Below are 22,087 nucleotides of genomic sequence, written 5' to 3'. Positions count from 1 at the left end.
GGTTCAAATTTGATCTATGAAATATGGGACTGGAGGTCACCTTGAAACTGTGGAGGGTCTAGTCCTGCAGGCTCGTGGGGTTCACCTCTTCTGGTCTATCCTTGGACAAAATAGCACTTGGACATTTGGGAGTGGGGATCCTCTATACAGCACCCTTACTCCAGTGGTGTGCAGATGGAATATGAAGTGCCACATCACACGTAAAACCCCATTTCTACAGAACTTTCAGTATCGATCCCCTTTTCTCTAGAAACAAACATCGCATGTCTCTGTTTACTGGCTAGGAATTTTAGTTTTTTGAAACTGACACCTTGTAAAATCATTGATTGATTCGATGATTAAGTGTAATTTTCCAGGTTAAATTCAGACCTCTTGGAGACCTGGGATATGATGGGAGGCAAGAGAGGAGAAAAGAATAGCCTCTGGCCCAGGGTTATATGTCTATGGATGGGGTTCCAAGCAGCCAAGCTCAGGGGATAAGAGCCTGTACTCCATAGCCAGCCACCTGGTGAGCAGTGAAACCACCTGCATTTAAGTTGCCAGCTATCATCTACAAGTTATTAAAGATTTATTTGCCTACTCTAATGTAGTTATGAGAAATGAGTCAACATTTGTGAGAGCCAGCATGGATTAAGGGATTATAAACGTTTGTTTAAATAAATAAAGTGGATATAGCTCTTTCCAATATTGCCTAAACAGAAACTCAACCTGTGCAAATCCTTCTATTAAGAAAAAATTGTAATGGAAAAGTTTCTTCATGCGTTTAAAATTTTCTATATCAGGCTTTCTAAAAGGAAGGTGCATCTATACTCTACAAGGGAAGCATTTATCTGAGTGTTTTTTTTTTTTTTTTTTGCTGTTGAGATCAATCATTTGATTTATTTTGTAGTCCTACTTTCGATCACCTCATCTGTAAAAAGGGAGTTTGAATTAAAGACTCTCTATATTATTTATTGGAAACATTTTACAAAATAAATGACTGCCCTTAAAAATACTTTATCAGTATAGTCCTGAGAGAAAAACTAGAGAAATTAAAAGAATATTAAAATTTGCATTAAGCACTAGGAAACAAGAAATCATCTAAATTTTATAAAACATGTGACTAGCTCATGAATAATTGAGAGCTTGTGTGGTTACTCTTCATGTCATTGTTCCTGGAATTTGATGGGAAACTGGCCCAGAAATACAAAAGCTATTCTTTAAAACAAGAGATGCATTGTTTTGTTTTCTAATTGTAAATATAATACAGGCTCATTTTATAAACTTTATAAAAGTCAGAAAGGCATGAAGAAATTTTTTTTTTTCTTTAATCTCTCTTGTTTATGGAACAAACTTTAACAGGTCACTGAAAGTTTGCTTTTTTCTTCTTCAATAAACATAGTAGCTGACAAATTATAAGAGCTTGCAAGATTCTGAATAAATATGAAACAGGTCACTTCCTTTATTTATTGCCACAGACCATGGGCAAGTTACTTAACCTCTGCACCCACTCCAAGGTGCAGCACATTTATTTTATGCTAAATTCCAGGTGCTCTTCTAAGAGTTTAACAAATATTGACTCAGTCAATCTTTCAGACATCCCTGTGAAGTAAATGTTATCTTTATGGAACTTTCAGGTTACAAATTAAAAAAAAGAAACTGAGGTGTGGAGAGGTTAAATAAGTAACTTCCCTAAGGTCACAGGATACTGAGCCTGGTTCTCAAATCCAGGAAGAATGTTTTTTAACCATTACGCTGATAGAAACGCTCTGTGATAGCTGGTTAAGAAGTTCCATAGAGGAGTGATTCTTTAAAATCTGTTTGTTATTCCCTTAGTTGAATAGTTCACGTTTACTCATTCTAAAATGGAAACGCAGCAAAACGGTCATACATCTCTATCGTTCTGTTTCACTAACAGCACAGTGAACTATTCTGTGGCATAGATACAGCTTGTTATATTTTCTTATGTGTCTGATTCTGAAAATAGTAATAGTTACTCTACCATTGGAGAAGTCCACGGAGAAATCTGGCAAAGATTCATCTTCTTAACTAAATGATGAAGGCTGATATCATTAGTGTGATGTCAAGTCAATATTATGTACTTCCTGATATGATGGGATGAGAAAGGCACATTACCTCTTCGGTAACATTTCCAAAAGTTCATAAGCCGAGTCTAACCATGAGAACAACATTCTGCAAACCTAAATTGAAGAAAATTAAATAGGTGACTAGTACTCTTCAAAACTGTCAAGGTCATGAGAAATAGGAAAAGACTAAGAAACTCACAGTCCAGAGGAAAGTATAGAGACATGACAACTGCAATGTGGTGCCTTGGATTGCATCCTAGAGTAGAAGGAGGACAATAGCGGAAAAGCTGGTGAAATCTAAATAAACTCTGGAGTTTTGTTAATAGTAATGTGCCATTGTTGGTTTTTTAGCTTTGGCCAATGCAGCATGGTAATGTAAAATGTTTACAACAGAGGAAACTCGGTAAAGAGTACACTGAAACGATATTATCTTTGCAACTTTTGTAAATTTAAAATTATTTCAAACTAAAAAGTTTGTTTTTCTTTCTCAGTTTAGGATACTACCAAAATAAAATCAGTGGACATGCATGCTTTACTTGGTAGCTTTCTAGAAAGGGAATTGAATTTTTGTTGAGTTCATATTGCCCAAATATGCAAATCCAAAGTAACTGCTGTCCCGGTTTGAACACTTCATCGTGTTTCATAGATTTAAATTATTTGTCTTCAGCATTAATAGTGATGTCTAAATCTCTCATCTATTTCTTGTAACTGAAGAAAAACAAAATGTTTGCTGTAATGGGATCCAGATGCAACTCACAGCTGACATAAATGAGAGTACTCAGGGAAATTAGAACTCTAATTTATCTATTTGACAGGAGCTGCCAAAAAAAAAAAAGAAAGAAAAGAAAAGGAAATGAGGCATGTCAAGATGCAGAAAACATTTGTAGGTTTTGTGGAATTTGACTCCTGGGAATGGCTTAATCAAAAACACTTGTTTTTGGAAATGAAGTAAAAAAAAGAATATTTCCTTTTTTGGTAGTTGTTATTTTCTCCTTAATATGTCATTTGAATCCATGAGAGTCTCTATCATCCAAAATGTAGAGATATTTAAAAGCACAGGGATGCTGTAGTCTAGTACAATAAACACATTCATTCTCTCGTTTGAACAAGTGTCTCTTCAAGCCAATTACTTTTGCAAGAGTTGAATGCTGGGTTTTTATGCATAATCTTTAAACCCATGTAAGCAATGACTTAAAGATATGGAAGACTCTTTAAAATGGAAGCTTTGGTGGTTAATTCCCTTTTGCCCTGGAATCATTACAAATCTTTCAGAGTTGACATTTAGTACAATACAGGCCCATTGCTTTACTCTGGTTATTGCTGGAGCCACCAACTGCATGAAAGTGTGAACCTACAGCAACTCGCCTTAGCTGTACCAGGTATCTTTGTGCCCCAAAAGTTCTCTGTCACAGCTGTGGAAAATCTCTTGCACAGTGAGGAACAGGAGGCATTCAATAGGCAATCAATAAATACTTCCTCCTCTTTCATGTTCTAGGCCAATATTCTACATGATTTCTCAAAGGGTCTCCAGTTGGATTAAACCCCAGTTATTTGCACTCTTTTTCTATTTCACTCTTCTCCTTTGCCCAATCCTGTACATTGGGAATAATTCCCCCAAATAAGTCTGCCTCATGGCAGGCTGATAGCTCTGCTTTTTCTGGGGCACTTAGGCCAAGACACTGCTCCATTCTGAGAATAAACCATGCTGACTGGCAGGCAGGAATGGGCAGTGGAGCTGTGCTCTACTCCTAGTTTGCCTTAAGAACTTATTCCCACACAACTGCCATCTGTATTTCCTAAAATTATCTAATGACTCCGGTCTGTGGGGAGAAGAGTGAAAATGTCTGAACATGACATTAAATTCCTGGACGAATCCACCACTACAGGCCAAGGGCATTAGTGTATACCAGGAACAAGGTCAGCCTCTCATTTCAAGTATCCCCAGAGACTGTATGTCTGGCTTCTCTTTCTCTTTCTTCTGGTAACACGCCATTGACTTATCTGTGTTCAGTCTGTGGCATTCAGTTGGGATGACCCGTGTCTCAGTTCCTTCCCAAAGGGACCACCCCACAACCCTGCTAATTGATTCAGAGACGGGTAAGTGACCCAAGCCTGGCCAAATGAGAAACAGTTTCTAGAGTTTCTATTGAAACAAGTGAAAAAGAGGTTCTTAATTATTCCTGGTGTTTACTAAACTGGTAAAATGGGGCTCAGAGGTTAGCCAATACTTTGGAGAGTCTGCTTGAGAATGAAGCTGGCCCAGAGGAAAGCACATGAAATGGGACAAATTATTAAGGACCTTGTTCAGACACCTATGTCCCCTAGATGGCTCTGATTTATTCCTGAACTTTTTACTTATGCAAACCAAGAAAGATTCTTTTTTTCTCTCTCTCTCTTTCTCTACTTTTTAAGACTATTTAAATCAGATGTCTGTTTCGTGTCAGTGAAACTGTTCTGGTTAACACTGTTCATCTTTCACATTTCTGCTAGCAAAACCTTTTCAACGGAAACCGCTCTATTTACTCTATTTTTTATTCACCTATCCATTCATCCCTTCGACATTTACCTACCACTTATAAGCTAGAAACTAAAAAAGTTCTAAATTAGGCTACAAAGAGGGAAAAGATGAATTTTGCCACTACTGAATTTACAGTCTATGGGAGCAGAACAGACAGATATGGAGTTGTCTGGAGGTCCATGACAGTCAGCAATGTGCAGAGCTTTCTGGGCACTCAGAGGAGGGGGCATGCGATACCCTTTCTTGGAAAGTTGGGAGCTATCAGAGAAAATTTTGTAGAGGAGGGTGCTACATTAGGTGATGGGTGGGGGCCCACTCCAGGAAAAAAAAAGGCATGGAAGCTGGAAGCAGTATGATATGACCCAAGAACAAAAGTAAATAGTTTTTTTTTTTTTTTTTTTTAACCTAGAGTTTCACATCAAAGCAGAAAGTGCAGAGACATAAAGTAGGAGGAAAGGCATTGTCTAGTCCTAGAGGTTCCTGCCTGTCACTAAGGAGCCATTTCAAGTGCCGCCTCCAACAGAAAATCTTTGACTCCATCTCAGGGGTTACCTTGGTCCTTGGATACAGATCACATTGTTCAGGATCACTGGTTTATACACTCCCATGCTGAATTATGTACTCTGCAATGGAGATATACCTCATTTCTCTTCGCATTGCTCATTTCCAAGAAAACTTAGTACATACTAAGCATTCAACAAATTTTTGTTGAAATAATGCATGAACAGATGATTTCAGACCACTGTTTCCTGTAACCAATGTGTCTTGAGGTCAAGACATCAAGAAACTGTCCTTGAAGGATTGCAACAGCCTAAAATGTCTCTACTTTCTTTTGCCTATTTTGACCACTCAGTTATCAGCATGAGCCAGATGAGCCAAGTTTGCATTGTAGTATAAGAGCTGGGGAAGAGTATCCTACCTAGAACAGTCAGAGAAATGAGTCTGAACCAGTTCCTAGAAAGTTCTGAAGCCAAGGTCTGTCAATAATTCCAAAGAACACAAGTGAAACTTGCAAATATATTCAAAGCCCAGAGGGCCTGATCTGTCCAGGTCTAGAACAGAAAGGGTGCAATGTCAGGAATAAAGCAAGGGAGGTCTTGGCTGACTGCCTCAAGTAGAGCTAGAGTATGTTTGGCCTTCATGGACCATTTGCTTCATGATAAATGAGAGGGACTAGCTAATTAGAGATCCAAAGCCTGGGAAGGAAGTGAGTGGATAATAGCTATTCATCTTATTTTTTTTTTTCATTTATGTGTGTAAGGCAAAGTGGTAGGTGTAGTAGGAGACATAAAGTTAGATAAAGTCCAACTTCTAACATAAAATTCTTCTTTTAGCCTATTTTCTTCTTCAATGCCAGATTATTTACATTTCTGTTCCTGGCATGAAAAGCTAATGATATGATCAGCCTACGAATATTTGAAATTATTCACTTAACACTGAGAACCATTTGATATATTAGCTTTGGGCAGGTTTTTTATGTTTATTGATTTTTAAAAATATTTTTATAAATGGTTCTTCATCTCTATTTTCTTGAAACTGTTTTCTGAACTTTGGAAAGTGGTACTCACTAAACAAATGATATAGTATAATAAGAAGAAATTCAGGAATATGAAAATTGTAAAAGAATAAGGAAATGGAGAAACTTTTCTTAGAAATAATCACATAAGCAATTTTTTTTGGAGATGACAACATCATTATGAAATTATGATATTATGGAAACAAAATTTAGGAAGTTGAAAGATGAATGTTTAAACCACAGATGAAAATAGCGTGCATAGCTTAAAGACCCAAATTTCAACTAGAAAAATTATGACTAATCATAAAAGCTTGATATCGAGCATAATGTTGATAGTACATCCCAATGTTAATTATCCTCCAGTTTTTGGCCAGGAATATTTTTGTTTTTATTTTTCCCTTGTAGGCTCTGCCCACATAATCAGGTGATCTTGAAGGCAGAAGATTCTGAATGACATTTATTTTAAAGGGGTGACCGTGGAAGTGTATGACTGATCTAGTCCATTGATTACCATTTCTAAAGTGGTTGAGGACATTCAAGAAACATGAGATTCAATTAATATGGTGGAAATTATGGTGTAAGTGGAGAAAGGATGGCTTGGTTATGTGTATTTTACATGTGAATATCTACAACCAAATAACGTTTAGTGAACATATATTATAGCATCTGTGTGTGATTGGGTGGGTTAATGAACAGACAAAGGGAACTCTTAGCATATTCTCTTATAGTTACAGATATGACTCTAACCAACATATCATGCAAATCATTGATGGGACAAATGGCATGAATGTGTTATAATGTCTGTGAATAAAGGCATGACCTTTTATTCCCTGATCTAAAGGAGGAAACAGATAAACACATAATTACAGGTCAGTTTAATTGCTATTCTATGAAGATATGTACAAATTGCTTTATTTCTTTTCCCCTAATAGATTCTATTATCACCCTAGAATTACTGGAAAAAGAAGACTGAATCGCCAACACAGATGGTAAGTTAAGAGTTGATTATTCCAGCTCTGCTTTGATGGCTGCTCTGCTTTCAACTTTTACTACCTCTCACCACAAGGCTGGCTAATAATAGTGTAAGCCCCATGTTGTGTCTGCCTCAGCAAAGAAATAAATATTTGACAAAATTATATCCAAAGTTTATTTCTTTTCCTTGTTTTCTTTACTACATAGACAATTAAGCCAGGCTCCCAATCACCAGATGTCCTATGTATATTTAAATCTCATAGATACGCTGGTTAATAAACATTGTGGTTTTGTTGTTTGACTTTCTTTTAGTTGTTACCATGAATGGAAAATACAGCTTGTGTCTATCATGTTAAATATTTTTTGTAACTAGTTATCAGCACCCAAGCTTTGGGTGTGTTTCTGTGCAGGGAGGAAGTTCTACTTGTTGGCCATGTTCTTAACGAGTTGCTTATTAGATCAAGGATTGTGGCCACTGCTGTTTGTAAATGATATGTGCTCTGGAGATAAAACTCTAAAGAAAAGAAGAAAAATAACTTTCATTTATTTGGTTTTAATTCTGAGTCAGACCCATGCTGGGTACTACTATAAGGAAGATTTACTCCTTTCTAGAGCCCTGTGAATTGGACAGAACTGTCCTTGTTTATCAGATGAGGAGACCCAGGAGACTCAGGGTCACACAGAGTCAAAATTGAGATGTAACCCAAGACTGTCTTATTCAACAACTCTCTGGGCTAAAGCCAACAACAGTTATAGGGATAAGGAAAAGCGCTACTGTGGAAGAAGAAATAAATATAAAACCACGAATTAAATTCACTAAGGGCGTTTGCCTTATTTAAGCCTTCCTAGAAAGCAAAGTATTTTCTACCCTCAATTCAGTTTGCATGAGAACCCAAACTGGGATGTGCGTGATCAAAGCAGAATGGGCAATGAGAATAAGTAAGAGCCCCCAGCTGTAAAGGATGAAGAATTTCAACAATCTAGATAATATTCTACTTCATGTTACATCTTCCCCTCAAAAGCTGCTCCTCATGGGTTTCCCAAAGACTTCAATCCCAGGTCAGACCTGGAGATTTAGATTGAAGGTGGACTATAGGCAAAGAGACTTAACTATCCTGCTGGTCCTGAACACACTGCCTCTCCTGACTCCCTAAGCACTAATTAGAGTGTAGACTCCAACACAGAATGTTAAAACTTGACTCTTTAGTCAAAGAACTGTAGCAATATTTTCAAACCGAAAGTTATGATTCATCAGTGGGTTATGGCATCACTTTACGAGCTTGTGGACAACATTTTTAAAAAGTGGATGAAGTAGGATAGGATAGTATGGAAAAATGTCAGAATACATTGTGCAAAGCAAGTATAAGTATTGGATTGTGAACTTCTTTTGCGGGCATGCGTATATAAATACATATATGCATATATATATATTCACACATAAATAAACATACAGTGGACTATATACATACATAGTACCTATAAATGTGTAAGTGAATGCTAGATCACATGGGTTCCACATTCTTCCTCCGGCCTAGTAAAACCTTATTCTATTACCCCAAATTGGGACATGAAATGCTCCCAAACAAGTGTCAATGTAATAAAGTCATTACTGCGTTTCCTTCATGATTGCATACAATGGTATTTTATTGAAAATTAGCAGTTCACTTGATAACCACATTCTTGGGCCCCGGGGCAGGCTGCCCCAAATATCCTGCAATGGCATATTATTTTGAACTAAAATCACCTAAGAAGCAGAAAGAGTAGAGAGAACTCTCTGACTTTCCTCTGTCTCCCCAAAAGCAGGAAATAAATCTCCATGATGGGTGTCCTTCCCGCTCCTAAAGGGCCAAAAGGCAAACTTATCACAAGAGTTATAAAATCCAGAGTTGAAAAAGCGTGTGTAAACAAACCTTTAAACACCTTTACTAATTTCCTACCCAAGCTCAAACTTTGTTTACATTCCTTACTAAGGAATACCAAAACCTGCTTAGATTCTTTTCTAATGAGCACTTTCTTTTTCTTGTCAATTTCTCAGAAATGTATTGTTTCCTTGTCTAAAAAGAATAAAAAGATGTCTAGTTCAATCATTTCTTTGAGCCTCATTTTATGATCTGAGCATTATATTGTGATACTCCCATGTGCATACGTTAAATTGTTTTTTTTTTCCTCCTGTTAATCTAGTCGTGTGTCAATTTTATTATTTTCCAACTAGTTCAACCATAAGAACTAAAGAAGGGTACAATGGGGGAATTCTCTCGTGTTCCTCAACAATTTCAAAAGACTAATATTTTTTAAAAGAAAAAGAACATTTTTGAGTAGTGAAGCTAGTTTTTAAAGTTTCCTCCTTATTTCCTCTATATTTTCTGTGTTATATATAATAAATACGCATCCATTATCTTTTATGAGAAAAAATGTGGATATAACTTTAAAACCATCTAAAACTTCAGTGCTCTAGGCATTGAAAAGGAAACTATTTTTATCACAAAGGCCTTAGAAGGGAAAAAAGCAAAAATTAGAAAAATGTGGAACAACTGCTAAGAGCAAAATATTCTTTGGTGGTTTTGTTGTAGTTGATAGGGTTCATGACTATGCAGTAAGTGCCTAGTTTGTGAACACTTTCTGCTGGCTGCCTCTAGCCAGCCAAAAAAAAAAAAAAAGGGGGTTAAGTACATTCAATCTTTATCACTCCACAAATGTTTAAAACAGCAGGAAACTACAGTAAACAGCTGCCTAGCTTGGGTATTTCCGGGCAGGAAGGCCCTCTCTGGATACCATTGCTGATAAAGGTGGCACCTTGCAAGTGTTCTTTAGCCAAGGTAGTTCTGAAGGGAGTATTTGCAAGGCACCGCCAGCATTAGTTGACTTTGAAAATTTTTGCTTTGGTCATTTGGCCCTTTGAGTCACACCTACTAATTAGTCACGCCTACTAATTCCAACTAAGTGTGTTGTTTGAGGCACTAAAAGGAAAATGAGCAAAACTTTTCTGTACCACCCACGCCCCATTTTCAATGCTTTCTCTCCCAAAGCTCATTTGTTTTGAGAAAATTTTATTGTTATTGTAACCATTTTTTGCTACTTAGCACCAAGAATCACTCTGTTAAATGCCTAACTCAACCCTTCAAACTAAGTGGGGTGGTGAATTGAGAGCAAAATTGAGAACGATACTAATAATTAATAGTTGCTAAGTTTTAAGCACAGACTCTGCATGAGGAACTATGTCAGGTGTTCTGCAAACATATTCTATTTAGTCCTCACAGTAATTTATGAAGCAGACTCTCATAATATCTCCATCTCATAGATGAAGAAACTAAGGCACAGAGAGGAAGTGAGTGTGACACAGGCTTGGGTGCTATGCTCAGGACTTTTGACCTGGAATGTTTTATGCAATGAAGTATGTGTGTTTTGGAAAGATTATTCAGGTGACTGTGCATAAGGTGGACTGAAGGTAAAAAACACCAAATGAGAGACCATTGTTCACCTTCCCCAGGACATTTCAGCTCTGCAGAACAATAAACGTGTTGAGGACTCAATGAGTTTGTGTCTTTCTATGTAATGTTCATCTTTTGGCAGCTCCATTCTTCCCTTTGCTCCCATAGCAAATTCCTACTCCACTCTCAAAGAGCTCTTTTATGGGACAGTTACTTATGAAAAATTAGCTAACATGTCACTGGCCTGTGTGAAAGACAGCATAGTGTGAAAGCAAGAGCAAGGGCTTGGAAGTCAGACTGATCTTCTCAGCCTCCAATAAACTGTGGCCTCGGAAGAGTCCTTAACCTTTCTGAGATTATCTCAAATCTATAATGCAAACAATATCACATAACAGGCAATGTGAGTGGAAGTTTAGATAATACTACAGTACTTCACAAGCCTCTAAATAGTATCTATTTAACTAGTTTGTCAAAACCTCTCCCAATCCCCCACCTCTCCGTGGAAACTGAATTGTACCGCTCTCCATTTTTTTCTTAGCAGTCCAATTCCTTCTTCTACACAAATATTGCCACATATTAGATTGAAATGATGTTAGCTCCTGAGCGAAGGTATGCAGTTTTCTCCTGCCTCAACTAGATTTTTCCTTCTTGCTCATTATGGTTAGCAGAATAATACAACCCTCTTCCCAAGATTTCCATGCTGTAATGCTCAGAACCTGTGAAAATGTTACCTTATATGGCAAAAAAGTCTTTGAAGATGTGGTAATCTTAAAATAGTAACATTATCCTGGATTACCCACATGGGCCCAACATAATTATCAAGGTCCTTTTAAGAGGCAGGCAGGCTATAAGACATAGAAGGCTCAGGGGTGACAACGGAAGTAGAGGTTGGAGTGATACAGCTTAAACGTAGAGGAAGGGGCCATGAGCTGAGGACTGTAGGTGGCCTCTAGAAACTGAGACAGACAAGGAAATGGATTCTCTCCTAGAGCCTTCAGAAAAAAATGGAGCTCTGAGGACACTTTGAGCTTAGCGCATAAGACCCAGTTTGGACTTGTGACTTCCAGAACTGTAAGATAATAAATTCGTGTTATTTAAGTCATTGAGCTTGTGGTAATTTATTACAGAAGCAATGCATAACACAACCATCTTGCAATGTCTTCCTTTCTCCTCAAAGTATAGTAGTGTTTTCCTAAAGCATGAATGAAAATATAACCTGTACCTCTCCTGGTTTCCACAGCTGTTTCACATGTAACCTCAGTATCTCCAATGTGAAGGGATTCGTGGATCAGTGGTAACTGAAAATAAGGTTTTACTGAACCTGAGAATACTGAGGGGGGAAAAAAATCTATTCAAGACATTTGTGTGCTTAGAGCAACACTCATGGTATTTCAATGGAATGTAATAAAAACCAATTTTATAGTTTGCCTTATGTAGGATTCATCATAGGCAGTAATGTGGGTACAAGAACTTAACATTCATTTTTGCGAAAAGTTAACACTATCAAAGAACCAAGAAAGAGTAAACTATTGTAATGTTCTTCTCTGGAAAATATCAATATTCCATTAAGTAGTAGAGATCCTGGTTTTATTTTTATTAATTTTCTAATACTGAGATATAGTACAAATCTTAAGGAGATAAAAGCAAAGTCTGTTTCATTTATTTATTTTTTAAAAAGTAGTCCAGTAAAGCTTAAGTGCTGTTAGTATTTATTGACAAAGCTAATTATAACATTAATATATGAATAAGTAGCTATTAAGTAATACAATCATGTAAATATGCAAATACTTCTCAGCCAACATATAACATCAAGCAAAACCAGTCTTTATTAAATCAAATCTTCCTTCAAAATATATTCTTGCTTAAAATTCTGGAGATTTTTTTTTCTTATTGGAAATTGTGATGTGTCAATACTATGTCTTTGCTCTATTCAGAAATGTTTAGAATATACCGTAACTTGATTTGTTTTTATTTAGAAATTGAAGGATAATAAAAACATCAGATTTTCCCACAGTTTAATTGAAAATGAAAACCAAAAACAAAACCAAAACACTTTATAGAGCGAATGTGCAGATTTAGGCAGTTAGCAGCTTACTCTCCATGAATTTCTTCATTGTTTTCTTATACCTGGGGGTTTGTGGGTCCAGGCAAATTTTCCTCCCATTCTTCAGCGTGGCTCTGCCAGGGGAAGAAGAGGCGCGCCTTTTAAGGGATGGACTTGAACAAGGGATTAGGCTGTGGGTGGAGGTGGGTGTAGAAGGGTGACAGGTAAGGGCAGCAGAAGCAGAGGGTGAAGTGCAAGTGTGAGGACTCACAGCAGTTGGGAGGTGGGGCAGTGGGGTCCGGCCCGGATCACCTCCAGGCTCATGATGTGCTTGGGGTGGACTCCGGAGGTGGTCTTCACACACATGCATTGCAGTTCCTCTTCTCCTTCTTCAGGGTCTTCTAGGGGTTGGAGGTGGGAGGGACAGGAGGAGATGAGAGTGGGAAATGGCGTGGTAACTCCTAGGATGCTTAAACGTTCCTCAGGGACATTTCTCACTACGTGTGGCCTTCATTTCCTAGTCTACAAACCATATCTAACTCAGTAAAGAAGTATTGTTGCCTAGGTGGTGAAGCGCACGGGGCAGCGCTTGTCACAGTGCCTGCACACTTAACATGTACGCTCAGTAAAGCGTAGCGGGGTAGCGGGTTTCGCAGGCGGTTAAAGACTCTGCCCCAGCGCGGGGGTTCCCGGCCTCTCTCCCGGCCTCCCCAGGTCCCTCCCCTCTTTGCCTCTGTTCTCACCCTTGGTGTGGGCGACCACAGCTGGCAGCAGCAGCAGCCCCAGGAGCAGCAGCCCCGGGCCACGCCATGGGCGGGAGGTGCTGGAGCCCACTCCGAGACTCATGTCACAGAGATGCCGACAGGAGATGAGCGCACAAGGGCGGTCGAGGCTGAAGCTCTGCAGACCAGTGATTCTGAGCCTCTCAGGCCCGTTTTATCCCCACTGTCGGTGCAGTCCGGAAGCCTGGGGCAGAGAGTGACGAGCTGTGGTGCTGAAGCTGAGAGGAGGTAGGTTCTGGCCAGCCAAGATTAGGAAAAAATTAAATAAGTATAAAAAGCCCGGGTCAGCTGTCTCAGCTGGAAGCTGGTAGTAGGACTCACACCCCAAACTGAATTCATATACATGCACACTTGTGGAGTTATAAATGATGATTAAACCTTATAAAATATATGTGTTCTTTGTTATGTGTAATAGTAGAGTTCTCTGTAGTCACCACGTTGCACTTTACACAGCAAGTACCTTCCCATCTGTTCCCTCCCCATCCCCCAGCTGCCTTAATAACTGCTCATTCTCTCTTGCCTTTCTTGTTGATTACCTTTGAGTTCACTTTGGCAGCTGTGTGTGTTAAAGGTGTGTAGTTTGTAATTGTTTTCTGCTACTAAAATGTCGAATTTGCTCTCTAGGCAATGACTCGGTTCTGAATGTCACTTGAATATGGAAAGCTTCCTCAGTCTCTTGAATGGGATCCGTAGGCTCTACCAACCATAATCCAATATACTGTAGGAGGCAAGGTCTATTACCCTCATTGATCCTCTTACTCTGAGAAAAAGTTGTAAGAGTAATATTTGAATGCTCTCTTTCTGTAAAATTTGGTGCTTGGATGTTTCTTCATTCTGCTCAGTCTAGAAGAGAGGCCAAGAAGAATTTCCAGGCCACATCTCCCAGTGCCTGCTGAGACCTGGGCTAGGAACACGGTGAGATGGCCCGCACTGTTGAAAGGAGCTGTGATGCTCTCAAGAGGTCTCAGAGCATCTGAGATCTGTGTGGAAAAGACGTGGATGAGAATGTGGAGGGTATGCAACAGAATCCTGTGCAGGAAAGGGAGAGATCATTATGGACCATCTTTCTTTCCCTGAAAAAGAATGACTCTGGCTCTTGATCAGGGCAAAGTATGCCCTCATCTCAAAGCCAGAAGTTCCCTGTCACACTGATTAACAGTGGTGACGGCACCCAGAGCCCACTGCGAGGGACTAGCTGATCCGTTAATGCTCAGCAGGACCAGACTTCTGCAGAGATATGCAGTTTACTTCCTGGGCCTAGAATGTTCTTTCTCTTATTCTCCTGCCACCTGCCCTTTCAGCTGGCTACATTCTATTCATAATTCTGGCATCAATTTAAATATTACTTCCTCAGAAGTCCTTCCCTGACAGCTGAAAAGTTAATTATGTTCTTTGTTCTCACAGACCACACACACACACACACACACACACACACACACACACACACACATCTGTGCATATAAAATATGTGTGTACCTGTGTGAGTTTTAAAGTGTTTAAAATGATTTCTCTTCCTAAGTGAGAAGCTCTAGGAGGTGAGTTATCATAATGTTTACCACTATTCCAGCACACCAGTGGTCTATAGAGGCTCAATATAAAGTTAATACACTCCTAAAGATAGTAAGTGTTGAAAATGATGATGATGAGGATTTGACTTGTTCATGAGTCTGTTTCTTAGTGCAATCGGAGCATACCTCTATATTAATAAGTGTCACACATGATTGTGATTGTTTGTCAACATGTTTGCTTCTCCCACCAGTGATCTCTTCAAGGGCAATTCTCTGTGACTTATATGTTCTTTAATATCCAACACCTCATACAATGGCTGGTGTAGACTATGTTTATGAAATTGAAAGTTAAAATCTCAGATTGGATTAGTGGCAGAGGGAATGGATAGGAAGGGTAGTTTTGGAGATGAATGAGCAACATACTGAATTTATACAACCTTACGCCCAGATTTCAATATTTGCAGTGTAAAGAAATCCAGGGAGTAGTGACAATTAAATCATTCTTTCTATGCATCTAAATAGAATAATTCTACATATGCACAGAAAACTAAAAGACATCTGCATCTCGATAGGTATTAGTATAGTGTAAAAACTGTGTCACGTCTCAGGAGCTGGCCCTGTTGGACTTCAGTAGGAAACCACTGGAGAAATGAATGAGATGCAGAGCTATTTTGAATTATTGGAGACAAATTAATGGCTAGGACTGCAGTCCCCATTTACTACTTTATTATATGTATATTTATGTTTATTTTTGGTTAACTCTTACTTAATATACGCCTTTATTTTTTAGACAAAGCATTTTAAGGCATCGAACCTTAATAGTAGGGAGATAATAAGAAGAGACCTTAATAAGGAAAGTTTGTAAACTAAATGTTTGCTATATGAATGCTCTCCAAATTCCATGCACAGGTTGAGGTGGGTGAACTTATCTCTTCTCCTGTAATTATCATAATATATACAGCATGTTATTTATGTATCAAGTCCCATTTTATGTGTCAATAACATTATGTGATACATAGTGTAATCTGGTCATAAGTGAAAGAAGAATCAAGGAAAGTGGTGTGATGTGGTGTGGTGTGGTGTGGTGTGGTGTGGTGGTTAAGAGCACAGTTTCAAATTTTTGCTCTTGTCACCTATTGAGTTATCTAATCTTAGGGCAAATTTCTTAATCTCTCTGAACTTCAGTTTTCTTCTCTGTAATGTTAGAGGTGCTAATCGTAATAATAACAAATAGTCACTAACATTTATATATATTATTTTGTGACATGCGTTATTTTCAGCACTTTGAATTTATTAACTCTTTTAATTTTCACACCAACTCTATGAGGTAAGCAATATTATTATCCCATTTTAGAGATGAAGAAACTGCAGTACAGAGAGATTATGCAAACTGCCCAAAGTTACAGAGTTACCAAGTGGTGGACTTGAGTAAACTAGTTATTCTCTCTCCAGAGGATGTGCTCTTAAGCACATTATAGCTATCTTGTAAGAATTGTTTAATTCATGTATGCAAAACACTTAAAATACCTGACATATTAAAAGTTATTAATAAAATTTATCTATTATTATAGTATCTTAAAAATGATACAGATCAGCAACTAGTGACTTCTGTTGGCCTGTTGTGAATACCAAAGTGTGAAAAAGAATTAAAAGATAATTAAGGCTTTCCTTTCCAACAATTCTGTTAAAATTAATAATATATGACAAAAAGCCATAACGAATTTTGATTTTACATTAATACTCCTGTAAGAACAGTATGGGAATAAATTTAAGGGATTAAGAAATAAATGAAAGTTCTGTTGATTATAAAATAATAATTAATAGTCTGGTAAAGTAATTCTCTATTGTACTTATTTGCAGGGCTGATTCTAATACTAGAATTGTAACCATACAAATATTAAGTAAATGCAAATATGTACAAACATACCAGAGTAAAACATTTAGTGCCAAGTAGAACCTGTATTATTATTATTATTATCATTGTTATTATTATCATTAGAAATACTGGAGTTTTTTATAGAGTATATTAATGTTTTTATCAAGTAATTTTTGCTCTACTAGTATTAAATATATTCACTTTAAAGTAAATAACCACTGCTACAAGACTCATATTCTACAACTTTACTAATTTTAGGGTTTGAAGGCCAAAATAAACATTAGAAAAATCTTTTAGAGAATGCTTCAAAACAAGACATTTTAGGACTAAGACAGTGAAAGACTCTATTAAGTCCCTAAACATGTTAAGAAATGTTTATTGAGCAAGTGCTCCATGCTGGGCTATGTGATTCTTAATATCATTGACCATTATAGAATCTATTTACCATCATGGACATATCTAGTTTGACAGTAAAGTAAAGCAAGATAAGTTAACACAAATGTATTTGGAAATAAATTTCTAAATAAAGAAATGCAAAGCACAGTACTACATTTAGCCTAGAGTTAGAGTGTAAACTATATATAACATTTTTAAATTAGACTTGCTACTTTCATCTTCTCTTTGTCATCTATTAACCAGCCTTCTCAGAATGAATGTGACTTTTTGAGATAGAATGAAAAACATACCCAAGTTTAATACAGTATGAATGAGTATCCTAGATAAACAAAAACTCCAGAAAGTCAAGGCTTCAAAGTCTTACTCTTCCTAGGAGATAAAAAAGTTTGGCAGAAAATGTACAGGTAAAGCAGCAGACTCATCACTTTCCATAATTTTCTGGATTATTTTCTTGATTTTGGGAGCATCTGGGTCCAAGCAGAGTTCCTTCCCATTCTTCAGGTTGGCTCTGCAAGAGAGAATAGAATTATCCATGTGTCTTGGCATGATTATTAGAGGGGATCCATGGGGCTGGAAAAATAGTGTTGGTGGGAATAAAGGCAGAGGGCTTCCCTAATGAGTTAATAATACAGTAGCAGGGACTTACATCACTTTGACTTTGGGGCAATGACGTCCTGGACTGATCACCTTCAAATTTTGGATGTTACTGGGATGAATGCCAGAGATGGTCTTTACACACGTGCAGAGAAGTTCAGTATACCACTTGTAGTCCACACTTTTAGCTAGGATAGAAACAGTCTTGATTAGTGGTCATGAATATCTTAAAGATCTTATCTATTGACTTGTTTCCTCAGTCCCCTTCTTTGTGAATTGTAGCTCTCTCACAAGGCCATTGTGAATATGGTCTGAAACCTTTATTAAAGTATCTCAGCCAAATGCCTGGCACACGTTAAGCACCCACTAGCATAGCTCCTCCAGTTAGGACTATTAATATAATGGCCTTCTCTAGCCCCAGGAGCACCATGACTGCCTTTTCCTCAGACACAGCTGCAGCAGAATCAGCCACAGCTACAGGGAAGCAGAGACCGCATCTTTAGCTTTCCCTAAGTTTCTCTTACTTTTTCCGATGGTGGGGGGCACCATCATAGCCAGGAGTAGTGACAGCAGCAGCAGCAGCACCTGTAAGACATGAAGTGAGCTTGCACGGGAGGAGGTAACATCGGACCTGAGACTTATGGTGGCAAGAACTGAGGTGGAGTTGTTCCCAGAGCCAGGAGACCTTGGAGTGAGGGTGAATTACTGCCAAGATTCTCCAGCTAAGTGGCTTTTCATGCTTTCTTGAAGTCTTTTATATGCACCCCCCTCAAGGCCAGTAAGGAGAAAAAAGGTTGGAGGGGTGGGGGATGAGGGTTTGTGGTTACCTATGTAGAAGGGTGGTCAAGTTGTACACAGCCCAGATAATCACCAGGCAAGTTAAAGTTCTTGCTAGATTTTATTTTATATATTACTTCACATTCCCACTCTCTCTTTCTCAACACCTATCTGCCTTACACATATTTAACACTCCATTTTTAAGAGCTAGGCTGAAATATGGCATTTTTTTTTTTTGTATAATGATATAAAATGCCATGCCTTTCTTATAATGCTATTTATGGGCCTAATAGATACTAATAGATACTCATAGAATAAATATGTGACTCTTCGAAAAAAGAGTTCTCTACTCTTTCAAGTTACCCAGGGAAGCAAACTTTCCTATCCCAGTTGTTGACAAATGTTGGGATTCATTTGGAGTACGTGGATAAAATATTAGCCCATTACCATCAAAGCCTCATTTGGGCTTTGTTCTGTCTTCCAAATGTATTATCTTCTATAATTTTATCCAGAAACTAGAAGCCAACTCATCCTCCTTTGTATTATAAAATAAACCACTTGTTTCTACCATCTAAAAATACCCTGAAAAGCAAGACCCAATATTTTTTTATTTTTAATCTAACAGAAAAATATATGATATAATTTACTGTCAAAGATTCGTACACTGTAAATGTATGTGGAATAAAAGACACAAGTTCCTCTTCATTATTACTCCACATTCTTGTTCTCTAGTAGTAACCATCAGTAACAATTTGGCAGTAGTTTCTATTCCATCTGCATTTATATGCACATATATACATATACATAGAGACACACACATAATACAGAGAGTTCCACATATATATGCATAGAGATAGACATAGATCTTTTTTATATAAATTGGACCACTATACAGCTTTTGCCCTTCAAAAATGTCTTCAACATCCTTTCATGTTACCTCAGGGTAGTTTTACCCCATTCTTTTTAATAGCCGTATGACATTCTGTGGCATGAGCAATTGTAGTCTAACCTTTAGCATTTTACAAATTGTAATAAGATCTTTATTTCGTAATTCTCAGACCCTAATTAAGGGTCTTGATCTCAAACTCCACTTGACATAGACAAAGCCATGCAGTGATACAGAGATGGAACTACACGTGCTGGCTTGTATGTGTTATTATCTGGGTCACTGTCCCACCTATAAGACTTGCTTCCTCAACTGGACTGTACACTTTTGAAGGCAGAGGCATGTCTGAGGTTTTTTTAATGCCTCGTGTATCCTGTACATAGGATAATGCAATATTCAGTGGGTCCTAAACAGTGCTAGTGAATAAATCAATAAATATGAATTACATGAGGGAAAGTTTCTCTTTCCTTTCTAATCAGCCACAATTCTCAAACAAAATTCCACGTGGCTAAAAGTACCTATGGTATAAAAAGGTTATTTGGAAGGCTGAGCATAAAGGATGAGGTCCTGACTACATGTTGTCTTCTACCTACAACTATATGCAAATCATATGCAATATTTAAATTTCCCATTTTCCTGTTTTTTGCTTATTTTTTATACCTTTAAAATTCTAGAAGAAACTCTCAAACTATTAAGTGTATAAAATTACTTTTTATTAAAAAATGATTACAGTAAATTTTTCCAAACTTTTTCTTTTAACTTTTAAGTCAATTTTTCCTGTTGTTTATCAGTTACCGAGTATATCTACTCAAGTTCTCAGTTCCTGTTTTACAATGTATTCTTTATTTTCTCCATTCTATTTATTTTCTTTTTATAGCTTACAGTTTAGGTGTAGAATATACTAAATTTCAATGAGTTTCCACCTCTCCCAAACTGAAAATTTATAGTCTAAGAAACAAGCTTGAGGAAAAGCTTAAGTTGAAAATTAGTATCCTTCTAAGAGTTGAGATCTGGAGTGAATTTCGGAGAATCTCAAAATGAAACAGAATAAGGAGAGAAAACTCTTTTCCAGTTCTTCCCCAGTGATGACTTTATAGCCGTTTCCCATCATTGTATTTGAAATATTGTAAATTTGCAAATCAGATTTTTTTTATTCAAATATAAGCTCAAAACCATTTCCAGAGCAAGATATAAAGGTTTTTAGCATTACTCCTAGGATATTTCTTTTTCTGTTTATCATAACTCCCAACACATATGGTTTATAATATTTATTGGCTTCACTGGACATAAACACAATCCAACTTTGGTTCCTGATTCATTTAGTAAGATTACTCAAAATTCCTAATCCTTTTGGGGAAACTGTATGGAAAGTCTTCTGAACTAGTGACACTATTTGAGCTAGTCAGTACTGGGAAAAAGGTAAGCATGTAGCACAGGATCATCAGGTTAGTTGGTACCAGGAAAGAAGCAGGCATGTAGCTCAGGACGTCTTAGTCAACAAATGTATTTTGTCACAAAAGATACATTGTCAGCAAGGTTTATGAGACAGTATTAAGAAATTTCTTGAGTCACTAAAATTTTATAAGCCTATTAGTCAGCATTTGAGGTAGATAATTTTTGTGTTTTCATTTATTTAGTAAATTTTGATTAAGTATTTCCTATGTTCCAGGCATTACAAAATTTTCTTTGTTATGTGACTTAGTTATTTAATTACTTCTTTTTAAAAAGAGAAAGCTCAAATATTTGCACAGAGCAATGGGATATAAGTACTAATTTACTGCTATTACTGCTGTTACTATTGCTACTAATACTGCTAAATGCTATTACTCGCATTTGCATAATTTTCTTTGATTTCTATAAAGAGAAGTACAGTATAAACACCAATAAACTGACTGAACAGAAATTAGTAACAAATTTTAAAATCAGTTATTAAATAAAAAAATAGTTTTTACAAAATTATAACTTAAGTGAACGCTAGAAAATTAGTGTCAGAGCTTCTTGGGTTTAAAAATAACTTGACAGCCTTTTAATGAATATTACATTGTCTCCCTGGTGGTTTTCTTTTCTTTCTTTCTGTTTTTTTTTTTTTTTTTTAGTGGCAAGTTACTTTATCTCTTTTCCCTTTAAGTCATCGTATAAATAGCAGAGTCATTCAGGAAAGTAGTAAGTTTTCTAAAACTTAAAACAGAACTTATCTGTTAGCTGTTTTAAAAAGAAAATATCTAGAGACATTGGAAGACCATTTCCCATTAAAAGTGAGACATATATTGTCTGCTAGACATAGAATATTTTGAAGTCCCAAGTGTGAAGGAAATAAGCTATCGTTTGAGAATTAGTCATAAAAGTAACTGATAAAGAAGATCCCAGGGCGGGGAAAAAATGTGAGTCAGTTTGTTAAAGCTCTTTAATCAATAGATTGAAATATAAACCAACAAAAAGTTCCTTATAAGTGTTGAAATCAAGTGGTCTTCTGTATAACTCTGAATTGACAAGAATGATCCAGGCCTTAATTACTGTATGTTGTACTGAGGTGAAGCATGGGGTGGAGGTGTTGGGGAGAGTGGGGAAGGTAAAGGAGTTGGGGAGGAAATATCTTCCTGGGTGCTATTAAATAGGATCACTGCACTATTTTGCAGGCTTGAGAATTTTTTTATTTCATTTTATGTTAATATCATTTGTTGAACATCAAATGCATAAGGATCCCCTTTTGGCTTTTTTTTTTTT

The 22,087-nt window shown here is 37.1% G+C and overlaps 2 protein-coding genes across 3 annotated transcripts; both read right to left on the bottom strand.

The window, feature by feature from the left end:
- Positions 1-12,345: 12,345 nt before the first annotated feature.
- On the bottom strand, positions 12,346-13,472 carry LOC105292341 (platelet factor 4-like). 2 transcript variants are annotated; one of them, XM_011360527.2, is made up of 3 exons: positions 13,288-13,472; positions 12,816-12,945; positions 12,346-12,678 (listed from the first exon to the last, which is right to left on the bottom strand). In XM_011360527.2, the coding sequence occupies exons 1-3, from the start codon at positions 13,388-13,390 to the stop codon at positions 12,576-12,578; spliced, it is 336 nt and encodes a 111-aa protein (XP_011358829.1). In that variant the 5' UTR covers positions 13,391-13,472; the 3' UTR covers positions 12,346-12,575. The 2 variants fall into 2 exon arrangements, with proteins under 2 accessions (XP_011358829.1, XP_023386671.1); XM_023530903.1 differs by having other exon boundaries at positions 12,816-12,942.
- A 4,003-nt stretch (positions 13,473-17,475) lies between these two features.
- Positions 17,476-19,196, bottom strand: LOC105292414 (platelet basic protein). The gene is made up of 4 exons (XM_011360622.1): positions 19,141-19,196; positions 18,195-18,385; positions 17,753-17,885; positions 17,476-17,614 (listed from the first exon to the last, which is right to left on the bottom strand). The coding sequence occupies exons 1-4, from the start codon at positions 19,194-19,196 to the stop codon at positions 17,476-17,478; spliced, it is 519 nt and encodes a 172-aa protein (XP_011358924.1).
- Positions 19,197-22,087: the final 2,891 nt, after the last annotated feature.

This window comes from Pteropus vampyrus, unplaced genomic scaffold (genome assembly GCF_000151845.1).
Source record: "Pteropus vampyrus isolate Shadow unplaced genomic scaffold, Pvam_2.0 Scaffold56, whole genome shotgun sequence".
Classification (NCBI taxonomy): domain Eukaryota; kingdom Metazoa; phylum Chordata; class Mammalia; order Chiroptera; family Pteropodidae; genus Pteropus; species Pteropus vampyrus.
This window is presented reverse-complemented; position numbering and strand designations above follow the sequence as displayed.

What these genes read in the sequence shown, in the direction of transcription:
- LOC105292341 (XM_011360527.2), bottom strand. Translation starts at nt 13,390, where the DNA reads ATGAGTCTCGGAGTGGGCTCCAGCACCTCCCGCCCATGGCGTGGCCCG. An exon ending in TGTGGTCGCCCACACCAAGG is followed by an intron (nt 12,946 to 13,287) that starts GTGAGAACAGAG and finishes TCCAACCCCTAG; the next exon opens with AAGACCCTGAAGAAGGAGAA. An exon ending in TGCCCCACCTCCCAACTGCT is followed by an intron (nt 12,679 to 12,815) that starts GTGAGTCCTCAC and finishes TTCCCCTGGCAG; the next exon opens with AGCCACGCTGAAGAATGGGA.
- LOC105292414 (XM_011360622.1), bottom strand. Translation starts at nt 19,196, where the DNA reads ATGTGGAGTAATAATGAAGAGGAACTTGTGTCTTTTATTCCACATACA. An exon ending in ATTCCACATACATTTACAGT is followed by an intron (nt 18,386 to 19,140) that starts GTACGAATCTTT and finishes CCTCACTCCAAG; the next exon opens with GTCTCCTGGCTCTGGGAACA. An exon ending in TGCCCCAAAGTCAAAGTGAT is followed by an intron (nt 17,615 to 17,752) that starts GTAAGTCCCTGC and finishes TCTCTCTTGCAG; the next exon opens with AGCCAACCTGAAGAATGGGA.